We start from the raw sequence: 20,525 nt of genomic DNA on the forward strand, positions 1-20,525 counted from the left end.
GCATACGACAACCAAGGGTACGCAGAGGACCCATTTAGCGAGGTGATGGGTGTCAATGAGTACTCCAGGCGGACTAGCGTGGGTTCGGCACGCAGGAAAAGTAGTAGTTATGAAGGTCGGAGAATGAGCCTGTCAATTGCAATGGATACAAAAAGTGAGACGGTCAACGGTGGCATCTCCGAGGCTGAGGAAAGAAAGAAGAAGGAGTATGGAAGCCTCGGGTCGTGCCTCCTGTCGATGCCATTTTGGCTGATACTTCTCTGGCAGGCATTTCTGGAGATGGACGTTCTCTTTACGTTTGGAACCCTAAACTTCTTCTTGACAAGACTGTCCAACGGTGATGAGGATCTCGGTAGGCAAATCAAGTATGGTTACGGTCAATGGCGAATTAAGGTGGCACAGAGTGGCCAGTGCCCCATTTCAAACCTTAATGTGCCATACCTTATGCTCAGCAAAGAAAATATGAACCTGTTATAGGTCCCCCCCCCCTTCCCTCCAAATTTAGTCCCCCTAAATCAGAGATCTTTTTTCTTGCTTGCTTGCTTGCTTCTCAGTGATAAATTGCAACTGGGTCCAATGTATCAGATCCGCTCCTGCTAGGGTTACCTTTACATTTCAAGCTGCATCCTGGTTGAAAACAATGATTTTGTTATTTCATTCTTCATTTGGAACACTTTGGATCAGGAAGTGGGAATTATATATCAATGTATTAAGTACAATTACCGGAGCAGGTAACGTAGGTAGAAATATTGGCAGTAGAATTAGAAGTAGTAGTAATAGTAGTAGAAAAAGTACACGTGATAGTCCCTGCTTTCGTCCTTGTTTTAATACAGAATATATATGATAGAAGAGCACTCATTTGTCGCATTTGTTTATCAATGCTTATCTAATTTCTCACACCAACCCTGAACAAAACTCTATTTACCTAATCCCAATTACAACTCTAACGCTAAATCTAACATCAAACCCAATGGAAATACAAAACTTGCAACCCAAGCCCAAACTTTTTGTGACAAAATGAAGGCCCGGGCCGACTGTGGGATCACCTTTAATAGCCATATTCGTCGTCATTATAATCACCGTTCTCGTTTGGGGTTATTAGTTTATCATTTCTTTGTATTATCCAGTGAGCTGGTACACAAACGTCTTCGCTATCACACAGTTCTTCACCATCATCGTTGGTCCTCTTGGTGGTCTTCTCATGGATAGGAATAGCATCTCGATGTCGTGTTCGAAATCCAGTAAGTATATAGTGTACCATCCAACGTCAAATTATGCACTTCAAATTGATAGTACAGTCAGTTCACTATGTGTAGGTGAGCACAACGAGCAAAGAGGGTGTGTGTGCATTTAGGTTTACCTGACATAGTGGTGGTGATAAGCTTTGTGAATCGTGGATGTCATTAATATTTATTTTTGATTGGTCCCATGGAAGAAATCATATGTTAATGTTCATTGCGCCTTTGAACTCGCCTGATATTGCCTTTTTATGCCCCTTTTCTCGATCCTTTTTTGACTTCCCATCACATCAACTTAGACTGATGATCTTTTTTCATATACATTCCATTACTCTGATGATTTGTTTCCATGATTTGTGTTCTTACTCTTCATTAACTATTTTGGCTGTCTTAATTCATATTTTGACCGTCTTATTTTTATATTATCGTATCTGGCATTGTACATGTAGTTATATTGAATGTATCCTCATCATGTAAATTGTGAACAGTTCAGCGAATCATTGGCCGCCATTCGCTCATTGCAATAAACCAGTAATAGATAAAAAGGTAGATAGGTAAACCAGTCAATAAAATATATAAATTAATAAATAAATAAAGATGTGAGGTTGTATTAGTGTGGCTGTTAATTAGTGTGATTAGAGGAAAATGCGAAAAGATGTGGGTGCCGGCCGTCTGATGTGTGTGAGTGCTTGTGGCGTTTGTGTGCGCGCGTGTGTGTGTGTTGTGTGTGGGTGTGTGGGTGTGCGTGAATTTTAGTGTCGTGTGTGGGTGAGTGTCCGAAATTGGTGTTTTACTTGCATATTAGTATATGAGACCATCGATATAGAAGATCATTTTCAGTATTTCTGTTTAATGCGCAATTAAAAAAAAATCTTTTAGCATTAGTTATATTAAAATATTAGTAAATCTTTGCACTTTATCCGTTAATGATGTACCTTCTAAATACTAATGTGTTGGAAGCCAGAAGGGCGTTAACTCAACCTACGTTTTCATAAATTCTTGTTACAGAAATAGAACACGAATAAAAACCACTTCATGACTAATGCTCAATTTTCTATGACATTTCGCAGAGAAACCAAAGGATAGAGGCCCGTACGCCGAGATGCGAGATAGCTGTCTTCCTCTGGCCATAACCACTGTAGCTTCAATTGGCTACTCCATCTGTCTTCTGATTCCAAACCTTCGACTCCAGTATCTGACTTTCATCTTCATTCTCGTAATGAAGTCTCTACTCTTCGGAGTCGGGTCGGCGGTTGTAGCGGTGGTGTAAGTCGTGATCTGATCGATTATTGCATATTTCCTAGAAGTATCATGTTGACATGGTATAGCCTTTTAAAGGATGAATCTGTGGAAGTGGCCACAAACAAACGGTCATCAAAATATGCGTTAAGTGTCGTATCGGACATGACGTGACGCTGTAATAGATGGTAGGAGCATAGAGTGTCACGTATAAAGGCTTTGTTCAGAAAGTTTCTTAAAACATAATAATAATAAAAATAGCAACTTTTAATTATAGGATGATTTTTATAGTACACATACCCAACACGCAAAGTGCTCAAGGTGCCTGGCCCTGCTAGGTTACCGACGGTGCTCATAGTAATCCCCTCTTACCAGTATACCTATTTAACACGTGGGTGGAGAGAACGTGGCAAATGTCGGTTAATATCTTGCAAAGTGTTAAACACCTGTCAAAGAACAAGCAGTTTCGCGCCGGAGCTCGAACCCATGAACCCATGAACCCATGAACCCATGGAACAAGCCCCTATTAAACACTGTGAATCAAATTCTCTTTCTTTTTATCCTTTTTTGACGTCGCAGATTTCCAATGAAGTATTTCACAAGTGTATACGGTGCCCTTCGAACCATCAGTGGATTATTCACGTTTCTTCAGTACCCAATCTTCATCCTTCTCCGGAGATATCTCGATGATGACCCTTTCTGGGTAAGCAAAAATGGTTATTATTTAACCCAGTGAGACTGCTAACGACTTAAAGTTGCAATTGTTACCAGTGTCGAAGGAACTAGAGGGCACATGCATGTCTCATCACACAGCGTTTCACAAAACTCGTCATCAGTGACAAATGACAGTTTTTGTTATAAGCTACTGAAATCCTTGCTTCTGATTGGTTATCAGCGGAGTTGTCACTGATGTTTGTTATTTGTCATTGAAAAAAGGCTTTGTGAAAAGGGCCCCAGGTCTTCGCCAGTTGTCATGTTATAACCAGATGTACATGATATAAGAAGTGTATTTTATATCACATATATTATCTTTTTATTCTAATAATTTCACATTAACATACTGAAAATGATTTACGACCTGATATTTTTTTAATACAATTCCTAATATTACCATCCCATGCAGGTTACCATTGCATTCATAATTGGTGATGTATTCACGTTCACCTTACCTGCTGCCCTCTACGTTCTCAGTAAACGGAAAACTTCAACGGACAACAAGTAGTGAGCTGTCATCAACATCAGTCACGAAGTTTGGAGTTATGGGGGGCACGTCCCCCAGTCGAATAGCGAAAAGGGTGGGATAGAGAGGGAGAGAGAGAGAGAGAGGGAGAGAGAGAGAGAGAGAGAGAATAGAGAAAGGGGAGCAAAATATACCGCACCGTCCTACTAACCTATTGCCTTCTTAATTCGCAAAGTGCCCCCCCCCCCGGCTAGAAACTCGCTTTGTCGCTAAGAAACACATACTGAGCTATAAAATGCACAGATATGTCCATGTATGTGGTTTTAAAGTTAGTTTGGGTGTCTTAAAACTATTTCGAAGTATACTTATTCATAATTATTCATTTAAATACCATCTATCTTAAGCACTTATATTGAATATATTTAATGATGCAGTTGATTTTTAAATTATAGATTTACTTTCATATAATTTGGCCCCATTCTACGTTCAAGTATGGTGCCTTTATTCCCAAATAACAATTTTTAGTGACGAATGAATATTTGGGAAGTATAATAGTCGTCTATTCTTCTCAGTACATAAATATCACGATGATATAAATGTTCAGGTTAAAAAGAAACAAAATGTGGAAAATTGGCTTTGTCACGGCATTATGCATAGAATATAACTTTACAGAGTGGTTTACTTGTCTATTCAAACAAAATAATTCGGAACATTATATAAAAAGGTGATTTACATCCTAATCAATGAGTCTTTTCGAAACAGTTTTGTCGTTCTAAAGGTCTTAAACATGTCTTTCCCCCTTTTTTCTATCTTTTAAAAAAGTTTGTTTAAAAACAAAGAGGGTTTCACAATTATTCAGAATTTGTTGTTCTCTTCTTTTGGTGACTAATGTCATGATTCAACATTCGGTACGTACAACATTTTAAAATAACGCCGTGAGGTTCGTCAACTGCTCGTAAGAGAGTCGTAAGATTCACGTATTATCAACTATCGCAGCCGACGATAAGTGGTATCAAAGTTAATGCACACATTTTTGTGAAGTGCCTCGTCACAAATCAATTCATTCACCTCTAATGAATAATTATCATTCAATAGTCAGAATGCGAATTGCATGAATTAATTGTTGCTAGGTAGGACACACATCATGGACTGTACCTGACAACACGTAATGCATGCAATTTGCGTTGTGACGCTTGAATTCGTAACAGCCTACAGTTGAATTAATTTGTTTGGTAACATTGCACTTAACAAAGATTTGTGCGTTAAATTTGATTACATTGCGATAATTTTCTATTCTTGATCAATGTGATTACATGTCTCTTGCAAATAAATTATATTGCTGCTATATATTACTTTGTAGATTTCTATTAAATCTTGTTCATACTCAAATAACATTCACATCATTAAAGATTGATTGATTGGTTATTGTTATTTACATTCCATGCAAAATAACAGTGCAAAGTAGTATACATTTTACCAAACATTTACATTATTTTCTCTAAATTATATGGAAATAATTAATCCTGAATCATAGTAATTAAAAATGTGAAAGAATGTTCCGTAAATTATGAAACACGGGAGTGTTAATTTCATGATCATTAGCAGAAGTATAGAATAAATAAAACTTATTCCAAATTGACACAGTTTATTGTAAACTTATTCCTTGTTTGATTGAACTAGGATATTCATGCAAAGATTGATCGGGGCTTATACCACAGTCACGTCATTGAGACCGACACAAGACCGATACTAGACCAAAACGAAGATTTACATCACCCCCAAAGGGCCCAGACTCTGTTGGTTTGGAGTCGGTGATGAGTCGGTTTAACGGTGTGACTGAGGTGTGGGACAGCATGAACGGCAAACTCTAATGATACGGCACCAAACATTCCGAGAGAGCGAGAGAGAAAGAAGAGGAGAGAGAGAGAGAGAAAAAAAAAACAGAGATAGAGATAGAGAGGGAGAAAACTATAGCTGACACAGTGGCGGATCCAGGGGGAGGGGGGGGGGGGGGGGGGGGGGGGGGGGGGGGGGGGGGGGGGGTCCCCCCCCCCTTGAGAAAAAAATCATGTAAAAACACGTGATTTTTTACCTTTGGGGAGGGGGGAGGGTAGGCCCCCCTGGTGATCAAGGGGGGGGGGGCGGCAAATTTTTAAATTTTCGAGAACCCAACAAAAAATGTACTCACTACATGAGTTCGTTGATAACGCCATCTTCGGCGGCTTGAATCAAGTGCAGCGCCTATAAAGAACCCGTCAGATTCTGGCAGACGATTATAAAATGCGCATACTATTATTAAATGGAAGACCTCCATAACCTTTTACTTCACCAATAACAAAGGCCAAGGTAAATCTTTATCTCACACACCGGGCAAGTAAGAGCAAGACGCCCTCACACACAGCCTGGCGGAAATCATCGGATTCGGTGGATAGCGCCGATAAACCCAACAACATCAACAACAACTGGTCTATGCCAAATGGTACAGTGACCCTCACTATGAATATGACTGACAAAGAAAGCGGACAAAATATACAGTTCCTCAGGTAGACAAAGGAACATCCCTTCACTGCTATATTGTAAAATTGTGTAGAACGGGTGAATATGCATATGACACATTTTTACATAATAGCAGTGAAGGGATGTTCCTTTGTCTACCTGAGGAACTGTATATTTTGTCCACTTTCTTTGTCAGTCATGTTCATAGTGCCTTTTCATTACAAGAATTTCTTTTTCCTAATGACAATACACAGAATGTAGGTAACACAATATACCTCTTTCCCAATGTATTGCAATAGGGCATTTTTGGAATGTAACCAAATTTATGCATATGCTATTGTGAAGCCTCTCGATACAAACTATTTCAGTCACCTGTTTTATATAATGCCTCTGGCTGGCCCTTTATTTATCAAGAGAAACGTTTGGTAAGAAAGTAAGCATAAATTAGTAAGCCGGTTTATTTGAATGCAGTTTAAGCGGATTCTTGCGAACGGCATTAGTGAGCATACAGTGATCATCCATGGAGGGCCTTCAATGTTGTAATTTTTATACTATGACCATGTTGACTTCCTCCTGTGTGTATTTTGAAACATCATAGAAGGTTAATTAATAACTCTTAGATCCAAACCTGATTTATCAAGCATCTAACACACCGCCTATGATATCTTCAAAAGAGAAGGACCAAAACGTTGACGGCGACGAAACTGGCTTGTAAGATCGTTGGATAAATTTGTCGGCGTAGCCTTAAATTATCTGCAGAAGAATAAAATGGCGAGATGTCTATCTCCATACTTTGCCATCGCATTCCTTCTCGGGGCATTCGTCAACTATTTCATCGCCATGGATTTCGGGTTCTTCGCAGCCGATGAGGTGCTTGAGGACAGACACAGGAGAGGTAAACAGTTATTTAATATTACAAGGTCCCAAATGAATTCAAACCGAAATTTCATGATTTAATCTATCCGATAGTTTTTCCCACGTAGTGACCAAATGTCATGATTTTTAAGTTGTGCATGTCTATTAACATTTTACGAGTTTTTGCATTGATTTGTATATGTTTAGTAAGTATTGTCATCCCATTTTCAAAATGGCGGCTAGGGAGAATAAATTTCCCTTACGTGGTATTTCTACACTCCGCTTGTCTGGCATTGCAGACATGTCCAAACTGGTTAGTCTGGCTCGTTAATATCTTCTATTGTTATGTAGATTTATCATTGTGATGCACAGCACGTATACGTGTATATTAATTTTGTGCGCGTGTTTCAGCCAATCACGCTGCAGTGGCGATTGGGGATTTGCCTTGATTTTTCATGTGGAAATCAGAGGGATTATTTGTATCTGTACACACAGGTCGTTACTGGCATGTCGAATGTTCGTCCGACGAGGGCTTTTTCTTTCCCGGACCTCATCCGGTGTACCTGCTGACCAAACGTTTTGTGGGATTAAATTTCGACTCTCTTTATATTACTTTGTGGAGAGACTTGTTTATCGCCCTTACCAGCATATTTTAGCATCTGTCTTTTCCAACCACACCATTCGTTGTGTTGACACGTTGATTGCCGTCATCGTCATCATCTCGCTATTATCCGTTGTGTTCTGTTGACACGCTGGTTATCGTCATCGTCATCACCTCGCCATCATCCGTTGTGTTGTGTTGACACACTGATTATCGTCATAGTCATCACCTCGCCATCACCTGTTGTGTTGACACGCTGATCATCGTCATCGTCATCACCTCACCATCATCGACTCATTATCTTTCATCGACCACTGCATGTTTCTTCGATCGCTGTTATCCGTTGTGCTGTGCTGACTCGCTGATTACCGTCATCGTCATCACCACATCGTTGACATTATCTGCATCATCATCACATTCATTGATTGTCTAATCACCATCATCAACGAGACCATCGATAACCACATCGTCAACCAGTTGGACGCTTTAACACCTCATGTTACACTACCTTTAAGACTGAAAATTGATTTAAGGCATTACACGTATAGCTCGTATAACCTCATAACCTGATTTATAATATCTCAATTAGGTTTATTTCTTGAATGTCTTACTTAGGCTATAATTTCATGAGATCAACGTTATTATATCTATAATATCATTTTTCATAACAGATGGGGAAACAAGTCCTGATATGATGAAATCAATAATGGATGACATTCCGACCAAACCCATCGTGAACACGCGTACGACTCAAGCCAGGACAAGCAGCTGGACGGGTCCAAGATTCGGCCAGACTGTTAAAGGAATGGTAAACTTTAGATGGAGACTGTGAACACAGTGGCGGATCCAGGGTTCTCTGTCAGGGGTGGGGGCAACTGCAAAAAATGCAATTAAATCTTTTTGCTCGAAAATAATTCCTGAGGATGGTTCGACACACGTACATAATTTGATATGCGCACTCTTGTGTACTTAGGAATGTCGGAGTTAGATTTGCCCAGTGTATGTGTGTCTAGTGTCCTACAGCCCCTCCCCTCCCCACCCCCTCTCTTCTCTGTCTGTCTGTCTGTCTCTCTCTCTCTTCTCTGTCTGTCTCTCTTTCTCTGATCAACCATCGGAACAGTTTAACTATACATATATTTAGACAATACCTATTTCTAAGGTGTTGATAAAGTTTTTTGAATTTGTGTTTGTCCTCTATGCATTTAACTTTTATACATGTATTATAGACTACATCTTACTGCTTTTTTCCCTATTTTTCCCCCTATTTTTTTCTGGTGAAAACCAGATATAAATATGATAATATCAAAGACTTTTATCCCAGCAACACATAATACTAATGCTATAATAGTCGATTGTTATAATAAAATTGATATCCATGATTTTTTTTTCTTCTTCATTTTCTTTTATTTTACTTCCTCCTTTTTGTTCCTTAGAAACACGTTATTATCAATGAAGTTTTTCATTTCGTGTTTTTTTGTTTGTTTTTGTTCCTCAGAAACACGTAATCATAATGAATGATGTGCCCCGTACTGGTAGTCGATTGCTTTACCGAGCTGCCCTAAATGCTTTTGATTATAACTGGACATCCGTGACTGATCATCTTGTACGAATTGAATACGAAAAGGTGATACTTTTACCCATATGTTGCATTTCAGTATAAGATTTTATTATCCGAGATATTGGAAAGTAATGTTTTGTGAAGATTGTACAATTTCTACGGCTAGCCGAAAAAAAATATACATGTACAGTTGGCCGAATATTGGTAGCTAAGAATTCGAGAGGGGTAAGGAGGATTGGGGGATGGCAACACTAGCTCCTCCGGCCAGCTAATATTCATTGTGAGCATTGTGCTTTAATAAGTAAATTATTGACATGAAAGAATAGGAATGGTCTTATCTGTAGAAGGGATATTCAAATCGCGACCCAGTGCAGATTAAATTTCGAATTTTTTTACGAATTCATTACGAAATTCATCAGATTATATTTATCATTAGGATGTTCCTTTCTTAGGGTATCAGAGAACATGCTGAGACATCAACGGTGTCGATGTTTAGTTGAATGGTACCCTGACATTTTTTAGATGGTCGTGCTTTTTTCCGACTTCAAGCCTTACACAAATTTTACAATCAGTTTGATTATTTAATATGATCAAGTATCAACCGTCATAATGGACAAAAATGCCATTATTTCAAACATACGTATGTTTCAGAGACTGAAACAAATTTCAGTAAAATTGTAAAACGACCTTCTTTTTTTCAGAAAAATATCGAAGAAGTTCAGCAGTTGAAACCACCGGCTTTTGTACATGGACACACAAGCTTTTACCCGTATACTGATATCTGGTAAGATCTGTATTTTGTACTTCATATTCAGTCATACTGCACTGGAAGCACTTCTGAAATCTCCTCCTGCCTCTAGCACCATATTAGTCAGCTGTAGCAGTATTGGGTTATGCACTCCTGGGAAGTTGACCATGGTATGGCGCTGTGCAATAAACAGTACGCTAGGACAGAAAGTTCATCTGTTCAGTATCGCTTTAAAACTTATGATGCTTACAATTCATTTCTCTTTATGTCTATAAAAAGTATGTATGGGAAGGTAAAAAGTATTTGGTCTCTCTGTGACCACGTTAAGAATCGCGGAATTGACAAAATTAAAAACATTGCGACCATCCTTGGTGTTTGGTCTGGTCCCAGCTATAATAATAAGGCAGTGAAAGTATTCAATACTAAAATCCTCGATTTGATCGAAAACGTAGTCCTAATATTAAAGCTAGACTTATGTGTATTCATGTTTGGGCCCACTAAAGTATTTTGTGTATACATTCTGCAGTGGTGATTTGGATTTACAGTGTCAGTTGACTTGCATTTCATTTACTAAATAATTTCCCCTTGGTTGAAAAGCCGTCAGTAGCCGTTTCGATTTCGACTGCCGATTAATTTTCGGATCATTTTCTTTTACATGTATCAGAGAGAGAAGGAATTTATTTCACTTGCTTCATCGATTTTAGGAGGGCACTAATTTCATTTTATCTTTATTTTTTTGTACACATTTAATTAAGGGAAAATCCACCGATCTACATCAATTTTATGCGAGAGCCTATCGCTCGAATGGAATCGAATTTCTACTATGAAAGATTCGGCGATTATGCGCAAGATCCTTCGATTCACCATAACGACAACCTGGTAAGATTCCAATTACTATTAGAATGTGTCCTCGCCGTTGCATGATAAACAGGGACTTTTAGATTCGCACGAAGACAATGGGGATTGCTACGACCGACGTCATTTTAATGCACTGCCTTGAATGGACGTCACACGTATCAGTCCACGCAAATCTAAAAGTCCCTAATAAGACGCGGCGGACGGGAATGGGTAGAGTTAAAGCCCCACTGCACTACTTGTAGCTACTTGCGTCCTCTATATAGCAAACAATGTCTAAGCGGTACCCGTTGGTCCCCCATGGTCGCCTTTTTCGTATGTTACTTCAGAGCTGATTTGATGAGATAACCACCTGTCGGTGACCATGCAGAAAGGTCTAATCACTCCTGACCAAACTAGTGCAGATAGGCTGTAAAGGCAGGCATTACTACTTCAGCTAGAAGGGATTAGACCACCATCTCATTGACTCAGCTCTCATTTAACATAAGAAAAAGAGGATCATGGGGGACTAACAGGCACCGATTGAGGAAGTTTTCTATATAGAGGGAGCAAGTAGCTACAAGTAGGACAGTGTGCCTTTAAAGAAATAAATAATATCAATATCAAAATATTCATCTCTACACACATATCATTCTTTGGAATCATCCACATCTTCTTCTGTCACCTGGCATGACTGTATTCTTTAAAATGATGTAATGACAGCCGTGATTCCGGTGTAACAATGCATGAGCGCCATGAGTGTCAAAAGTGACACACACACACTATACAAGAACCCGTATTATAAAATTCCGGTAAGTATTTCAAAGAATGATATGCGTTATCAACAAACTCATAATTATGCTCACCAGCCCAGTTTTTCGTCGGGCGTCCTAATTTAATGATCACGCCATCTTCGGCTAGTAGAAAGTAAGTAGGGGTGGTAGCGTTGTTGTGGTGGAGATCGAAATTAAATAGGCTAAATTCTGGACTACCTTGATGTAAGCCTTGATGTAAGCCTTGATGTTACTTTTTGTAGAAACTGATACGTTATACAATAAACAGTTTATACAGTCTTGCATTATAACACAGTACATTACGTTCGGATCGTATTTGGTAGAAAATAAATGAACATATAAAATCTATTGATCTGCAGACTCTAGAACAGTGCGTTAACAAAGGCCTGGTCTGGTGCGGCCCCTGGTGGAATTGGCACATACTTTTCTGTGGTTATGAATCAAGATGCCAGTGAGTACTTAAATAATATCGGACGGCTTTGAGTGTGATACAAGAATGTTTTGCTCTCACTATGACAATGTTTTCGCTATGACAAAATTGACATAGCGAGAGCAATATGTTCTTGTATCACACGAAAACAAATATCATCATTATTAATATCTTTATCGGGCTGACTAGCAAAACAACAAAATTTGACACACGGTAATTAATTCTATTCGTCTAATACCTGTTATAATCATGAAGATATATTCTTCGAATAGCTGATATGAATCAATTCTTGCTTTTATTTGTTTATGGCCTCAAAACCATTTAGATGATCGTATACTATCATGATGATACTGATATAGTCAACTCAATATAGCTGTATAACCCCCTACTCTCTTTGTCCCAACCCTTGATCTTTATGGATCAAACTTTTCCTTTTGTAACCATTAATTCTGAATGCACCTGCATACCTACTCTACCGATTACCCTTTCCTCATCGATTGTTCACCTAAGGAGATATATCTTTGTCCACCGTATTAATTCACTTACGGTAGATCCCCACGTTTTATTTCATTGCATTACTTTGTAGGACGGATCACGCTTGGTCACTTGAGAAAGCCAAGGAAAACATCGACCGGCACTACACTTTTATAGGGATAACTGAGGAATTCGAGACTTCCCTTCAAATTATTGAGCGACTTGTGCCAGATTTGTTAGGAGGACTGTTAAAGGCTTACAAGGAATTAAATGACGATGGCAGTAAGTTTGTTTTCAGATTTTGCAAAATAACAGTTACATTCACTCAAATCGTCATTTCCATATCGTTATGATTTTTAGGGCAATGTCTTAATTGGTAAAGGATATAACAAACGGAAAACATACATATTCTCATTAACTGTGTAACCGATAGCCAAATCAAGAGTGGATGCCGGGGTTTTATACACCATGCCATCGAGGCATCCACTAAATGTTCTAATAATTTTCTATTGCTTTTTCTCTTGCTCGCATGCACATAGCTAACTGGAATGAACTCTTCCGGACGAGGGACAAGAAAAGACTGTCGCCGCGGCTGGTTGATAAAGCTCGGGAAATCATGAAAGAAGATGTGGAATTGTATGAATATGCCTACGAAAAATTCAGGCAACTCAAAACCAGATTCGGACTGGAATGAGATGCCGAATGGATGGACACCAGACGTACAGATCAACAATATTCGTAAATCTGACGATGAGTAAAGGAAGATTTTATGTATACAGGAGAGACCTATAGATTTAATTTACCATATTCCAAATCAATGTTGTTGTTTTGGTTTTTTTTATAGGTCGGATTCAACTAATAATTTTTTTGTTTTGTTCTCATATAAGAAATGACGTTGGCCTTCGGTCAACTTAGTGTAACATGTACTTACTATTGGCATTAAGCAATTCTGGTTTGATAATAAGGAAATACATGTATTGACAATACGTGAGCCAAACAATTCGTAGAATAACTAATCACATAGTTGTAGTTACAAATAGAAACTGTTTAAATTGATAACAGTTTCTTTAGCACTTTGCTTTTCCTTCGTGCTAATGCCGAGTCATGTCCTATAAATCCGACTTGGATACGCAATTGTAATAGGAACAAGTCACCATAATAGTGCCAGATAGTGCTTAGTATTCTGTTTCGATACAAAATGACACATGAAGCTGTACACCATGTAGCTCTCAATGGTGTCATCCATAATAAGCAATATATATATTAGTAATACAAACATGTTCAACACTTTCAAGCTGAATCTTTTCGACCATATATAAGCATGAGTTTCCTACAACGATGTACTCTTGAAATTACACGAAGAGTATTTCACGGCTAATACATTACTACAAGGTGTGGTTATTCTTCTTCCTTTTCTTGTTGTTTTCGTATTATTCTTCCTTTTATTCTTCTCTCTCTCTCTCTCTTTCTCTTTATGGGTACGGTGTTAAACACCTGTTTCTGACATTTGTTTTTCCTATCTTTTAAAAAATCTAAGGAGAACATTTGATTTCCGTAGCCAATTGTCATTTCTTTATTTTATTTGAACAATCTTACTGCTTTTGTTAGCTTTTTATTTTGTATAACATTTGCTTTAAAAAATATATATTCATTGTGATTGAATGAAAAAAAGTAATTTTGACTTTCGAGTCGGTTTTTTTTATTTTTAATTATTTTTTTTGGCGTAAGGTATTAAATTAAAAAAGCAATTTAAATGAACGTATTGTGTCGAAGAACAAAAACTAAAAATGTACAATATTTGGGGCTTTAATTAGGCTTTTCCCAAGTACGCTTTGAGTCAAAGAATAAATATCTGCGTCTTAAGATGTTTTTCAATATTGGATATGGGCTTTAATGTGTATTTATTCACTGTCTGCATGTATCTTTTGGACTACCCTGAATTATATCATCAAATTTTGCCGAGGCATTTTTGTTTATCAAAGCAAATTCATGAAATCTTTTCATCGGATGATTACATTCAATGAATGAAAATAGTACACAATGCAAACGTTCGAGCTTGGCCTATGTGGACTGTACGTGGAGACAGAGAGAGAGAGAGAGAGACCCGCATACAGACATAATGGCCCGAATTCACAAAGCAAGGTTTGAGCTCAAACCTCCTTTTGTTTCGCCAAACCTCCTTTTGTTCTTTACAAACCAAGGTTTGTCGACAAACCTAGCTCTGTGTACGTCATATGACGCGTTTTTTTTTACAATCCTGGTTTGTAAAAACGCGTCGAAACGCGTCATATGACGCACGAAAACCAAGATTTGTCGACAAACATCCTTTGTGAATTCGGGCCACAGAGGGGGAGGGAGAGGAACATCGTGATACGCAACGAGAGGGGGTGCCGACGGCTCTGCTCCTTGATATGATAGGTCCATGATAATGATGGCGAACGCTAGTTATAGCAGTCTCCTCTCCCTGGCGGCGTATTTTTCTTTTACACGCTAGCGAGGGGAATTTTACGATTAATTCCAATGAAACTACTCGCTAAGAGTCTAGACTATATGGGTGTTGCTGGTAACAGGGGGTCGTGGGCAATGTTCCGACTCGCACAAACACATGCTAACAAAACTTTTGCGGTATTGGAAGTCACCGCTGTCATCGCACCTTTGCAACCGAAGATCACAGAGTCTTCAAAATACTTACATTACAATTCTGGTAAGTCTTATTTTGTTATGTTTACATTTCTCATTTCTGCTAAAATGATATTCATAATAAATCCCCCTTGCACAAGAACTCACTTTAATTGCTCAACGCAAGCACATTCAGGCATAATATACTTAAGTCTTTCTTTTCTATGAAATCATTGCCCTTTCATTTCCTTTGGTAATAATAATCTGGATATGTATATAGCGCTTAAAATGGAACACCGTGTCTAAGCGCTTTACAGATATATTTCTACCCCTGTCATTGGATTCATTCACGCATAATGTGCACCATCTCCACTCCCTGGGAAGTATTCCTACGATATATGGTCACCGTGAGGGCATAGATAATCACTAACACAAATGCTTTCGTCATCTCCCGGTTCCCCATTTCTCTTGTGGGTATTAAGTGCAAAGTGTATGTTAATGTCGTGTCGGAGATAGAAAGGTTGTTAATACTATAACTTTGGTATTATCTGTGTCAGTGATGTAATTTTTACTTCAATAGAATCTCAAAAAAAAATCTTTGACATTACCAGTACATATTTGTTCATGAAATCAATGTTAACATATTTGTTCCTTTCCTCGTTCAATAAGTTTTATTATTCCAATGATGCACGTCAGTAATCATGGCAATATACAAAGGAATTATGAGATTATTGTTAAAACCGTGATGAAATTACAAAAAAAAATTAGAAGGGGATAATTTTAAAAAATGAGATGAATTTGACATGACTACACAAGCCTGCACACATACACCATGGGGTAGGTCCATGCATACACCAACCCACACTATTGAATATCCGTATCATGTAAGACTGATCCAAATAAGTGAACCTTGGATAGTCAAAACCAGAATTCCAAAATTCTCATCTGGAATCGTCATGAACAAAAATCAATTCAATTGAAAAGTATGGGATAGAAAAAAAAAATTCAATTCTATGTCATGCTTGGGTTTGGTGTATGATCCGATTTTGTGTGCATTGTAACAACCTGTGCATCAGACTATGAAAAGTCATTGTTTTCATGGTCTAGTGCACGAGTTTGCTTTGGTTTTGTCCTCCATCATGACGTCGCCGTTGTTGTTTATTAGGGACTTTTAGATTTGCACGACGGAGAACGTGGACTGTCCTTTTAAGGCACTGGCAGTGACGTCACATCGCCTTAAAAGGTCAGTCCACGTTCTCCGTCGTGCAAATCTAAAAGTCCCTACTATAGAAAAGTCAGTCAGTTTATGACCATTATTGCTAAATACTATAACAAATTATTTTGAATTCAAATGTACGTATAATACATTCACATAATTTGCGTATATAAATGTAGGTTTATTTTTTCTTCTTAAACATCCCCCCCCAAAAAAGGGGGTAGATAATGGTATCATGTTAGATTACTAATCATTAGGGAACCCTCTATAATGAAGGCAGAATATGTGCATTATGTTTGCCTTGGGGCCCTCTCTGTCAAGTATTAACAATTCACTGAATTGGCAAAGGAAGTTTCCCACAAGTTTAATCCCTAATGAGAGGATTCATTTTAGAAACATAATCTTGAACTGAAAGAGCATTTTACTCATAGAGTAGGTTTCGCTTATTCTCTTATCTCGATCCACATGCTATCAATTTATTACCCGATATAATTACAAGTCATGTGACTAAAATGTGATATTCCTTGCCTTCAAAAATCTGTAAATCATATTTCGTTCCTTGGTCAAAGTAAACCATAAATCAGTTCATATATTTATATACAAAATTATATATATAAACACATGTATATAGCTCAGTGATTTCATGTGCGTGAGAGTCCAAACGTGTTGAGCGTTGATTTGCGTTTGTTTCTTTGTTTTTGTGTGTTTGTTTTCTTGCTATTTTCGTTTTCATTTGTAGGTCTCCAAATACCTTTGTCTGCTCATATGACGATAGTGATGTCTATTATCTGAAACGGGCTCGAATTCAATCAACGTGACGATGAAGACTGTCCTAATTATCGAGCGGCTCCTTGCTCTCCTATTTGCATGTTTTGAGAATCTGATACACGGATGCATTATCTTTGGCTGGCCCTCTCTGGTCTTTGTCTTGATCCAGCTTGGCTATTTCAGTGAATTATGTAGCGACACCAGGGAAAATGCGACATCTTCCTTACAAGTAAGAGGCACATAGTTATACCTGTGTCAATAATTGCAGTTTGGGCCTATATTTTATTAACCCTTTGGGGCACACATTCAATAACTTTCAATCATGCAATCGTTAAACTTTTGCTTGTCATTTAATTGTGACGAATGATTTGATGTTTAGTCGTACTTTCATATTAATATTCTTCCTATCCTGATCTTCCCGACATAACTGTGAAAATTCATCCCTTCTCAAAGTTTGCATTTCCTGAGCAATGCCAGGATCTGCCGTCCTAGAATCTTACTATTTGTTCACAAAACAGGGGTGGATCCATGATTTTCTAATAGAGAGGGCACAATATTCTTGAAATTGTTGACAAGCCCCACCCCCCCCCCTCCAACAAATAAAGACCCTTCCCCTATTTTTTCAACAATTTTTTTTTGGGTCTCTGACAGGCAAATAAGAAAATCATCACCTCATGGAGCACATTTTAAGATTAAAGATATGATCTCAAACCTGGTTTGTTAAAACGCGTCGAAACGCGTCATATGACGCACGAAAACCTAGGTTTGTCGACAAACCTCCTTTATGAATTCGGGCCTTTAGGTTTCGAACGTGGAGCATGGTTCGGTTGTGACCCCCCCCCCCCCCCCATAAAAATCCGCCGGTACATCAAAGGTCGCACTGGCAAAGACTGGCTTCATATTGATCCTTTTGTAGGTTTTACGACACAGGCTCATGTGATGAGCATTATTAATCTTCACTATCCGAATTCCTAACTACAACTCTGGACCAAAATATCCCAACCTTAAAGGGAAAGTCCACCCCAAAAATAAGTTTGTTTCGATAGAGGCAGAATAATAAGAAAATCAGGTGAGTGAAAGTTTGAGCAAATTCTGAATGAAAATAAGAAAGTTATGAATTATTGAAGTTGTGATCAATCAAATACAAATTGGCAACTCTGTGACTTATTATACGAGCTCTCCTTCATTTGCTTTGTGCATAATATTCCATAAAATCATGTTTTCTTCGTTATTGATGACGGAATATATATTTGTTCCTTGCAGGGGGAGTATAGAAACATATTTGCAATTATTATATTTAGGGTGCATGTATGGTTGAAAGTTTTCTTGAGGGAAAATGAAAATTTTAGATTTTTTTAGTACTGAGCAAATGGAAGTTGAGCTCGCATGATACGTCATAGAGTTGCCAATTTGTGTTTGATTGATCACATCTTCAAAAATTCTAACTTCCTTATTTTTAATCGGAATTTGCTCAAACTTTCACTGACTTGTTTCTCTCATTTTTCTACTCCTATTAAAACTAACTTAATTTCAGGGTGGACTTCCCCTTTAACCATAACCGCAAATCATTAATAAAATAAAATTTGGAGAGCAATTGGCGCCAGAGTCAATGTCGGAAAACCAGTGTGCCATCTGAATATAAGTAGACTCTATTACTCTAATAGCAATATTCTTCGTCTTTTAAATCGCACTTGATTTATTGGCGATGTCTCTTAAGCGCCCTACAGATATACTTCTATCAAGGTCATGTGATTCGATCATCACGCTTGCCCGCACCAAAGTATGCATATTCCCAGCTCCATGGGGACCATTCCATCAAGGCGCCATTTTACGGATACTCACAATCCTGAGAAAACTTCAATGGGTTTCAATCCTACCGGATGCTAATACACTCCTGGGTGGAGAGTTGCAAAATAAATGTGGATCTATATTTTCCAAAAGCACGTTATGACCGGGTTGAGATTCGGGCCCAAACCCCTTTGATTGATATTCGATTGAAAGGAATCGCTTTACCACGACACCTCCAATCTTTATATCTTCCATGCATTTCAATAGCTCAACAATATTACCGATGCTCAAAATCTCAGCAAATCAGGCGTTGTTGAATCTTGTCCAGAACAGGAGAGTCGCCTACAACTCGTCTTCTCTATCAGTGCAGCCGTGCAAGCTACATGCATGTTTCCTGTTGGGTTCATGTTCGATTACTTTGGTACCCGATTATCCCGCGTCGTCATGAGGTACGTTTCCAACGCAACAGTTGAACAGTGTAGTCAGGGTTCGAAGCATAAACTTTCCATTAGGAAATGAATTTAGGCTTACAGTCGGCTCATTGTTTAACATAATTTTGTATTTTTTCCCAAAGGGTTAACGGTAGCCACATGTGTAATAATATTGCATTCTCCTGCGATCATTGTATTACCAAGTATCCATTTAATACACCTGGAAGATCGAGAGACAAATATGGGCAAAACACATTACTCAAGAGTGTTAGGACCAAGCAGTAGTCGAACTGCGAGTCCAGAGTCTCCACTATACAGTGCTATTACAGACACATCGCTTTTCATTGATAAAATATTCCTTGCTTTTTTACCAAGCGAAATTTAAAAGATATTTTAATTCATTTGGAACACGTTACAGTTAGTTTTCTTATAATTACTATTGCATTTAACAAACGTCTACTTCTGATGCGTTCTCATTCCGTCAACTACCATTTTGCAATCACTTAAGTTACTTGTTTGCTTTGTGTTTGCTTGTCTTTTTACAGCTGTGTCATACTTCATATCTTTTATTTTTTTAAATCTTACCAATAGTATCCTTCTACTCATTGGCTACGTATTGATGGCATTCAGTTCTCCAACGTACTCTATTTTGGTGTTTCCCGGAACCATCTGTTTTACCATTGGAGGAGTCATCGTGCTATTTTCTTCTATGCAGGTCAGTTATCCAATTACTTACGATCACCAAATTTTGCATTTTATTAACACTTTATCACCCACACGCGCTTTAACGCCCACACACACTCGCACATACACGCACATACATACGTGTGTAACTGTGTACATACATACGATTTCAAACCCCACCTGCACCAAGTGGCAGCGCAGTCATGAGTCAGCGAATGGCGCTTCGTGTGCAGGGGATATCAGACTAGTTGCACCCGGGACGCTTTTTCCATTATCGTCATTCAAGAAACTTTTCAAGATCTTTCATAACGTGTTAATTATCTTGCTTCAAATGGCTTAAAATTCTTTGAACCTTTAAAACATTTCTGTTCATTTGATGATTCTTTTTTTCTACAAACAGATTGCGAATCTTTTCGGAGGGCAGAAGTCCACCGTTATAACATTGATCAACGCTATGTATGGTGGATCTGTTACTCTGTTTTTTTTCATTGCCAAGGTGGGATTTCATTATTAACATTTTAGTACTTTCACGAATTGATATTAATTTGCATAACTCTCTAATTATTTCATAA

General features: G+C 38.2%; 2 protein-coding genes across 2 annotated transcripts in view; both read left to right on the top strand.

Annotated features, from left to right (window-relative positions):
• LOC115918841 (solute carrier family 43 member 3-like) overlaps nt 1-20,525 on the top strand; it is a 35,655-nt gene that overhangs the window by 10,892 nt on the left and 4,238 nt on the right. The window lies entirely within an intron of this gene.
• LOC100890566 (heparan sulfate 2-O-sulfotransferase 1) lies at nt 6,528-14,054 on the top strand. The gene is made up of 8 exons (XM_003730889.3): nt 6,528-7,048; nt 8,281-8,417; nt 9,105-9,233; nt 9,869-9,951; nt 10,671-10,794; nt 11,903-11,994; nt 12,560-12,729; nt 12,987-14,054. Exons 1-8 carry the CDS (start codon nt 6,922-6,924, stop codon nt 13,139-13,141), a joined length of 1,017 nt encoding a protein of 338 aa, XP_003730937.1. The 5' UTR covers nt 6,528-6,921; the 3' UTR covers nt 13,142-14,054.

Source organism: Strongylocentrotus purpuratus, unplaced genomic scaffold, assembly GCF_000002235.5.
Source record: "Strongylocentrotus purpuratus isolate Spur 01 unplaced genomic scaffold, Spur_5.0 spur5_scaffold_2, whole genome shotgun sequence".
NCBI lineage: Eukaryota > Metazoa > Echinodermata > Echinoidea > Camarodonta > Strongylocentrotidae > Strongylocentrotus > Strongylocentrotus purpuratus.

What these genes read in the sequence shown, in the direction of transcription:
- LOC100890566 (XM_003730889.3), top strand. Translation starts at nt 6,922, where the DNA reads ATGGCGAGATGTCTATCTCCATACTTTGCCATCGCATTCCTTCTCGGG. An exon ending in GCCAGACTGTTAAAGGAATG is followed by an intron (nt 8,418 to 9,104) that starts GTAAACTTTAGA and finishes TTTGTTCCTCAG; the next exon opens with AAACACGTAATCATAATGAA. An exon ending in TACCCGTATACTGATATCTG is followed by an intron (nt 9,952 to 10,670) that starts GTAAGATCTGTA and finishes CATTTAATTAAG; the next exon opens with GGAAAATCCACCGATCTACA.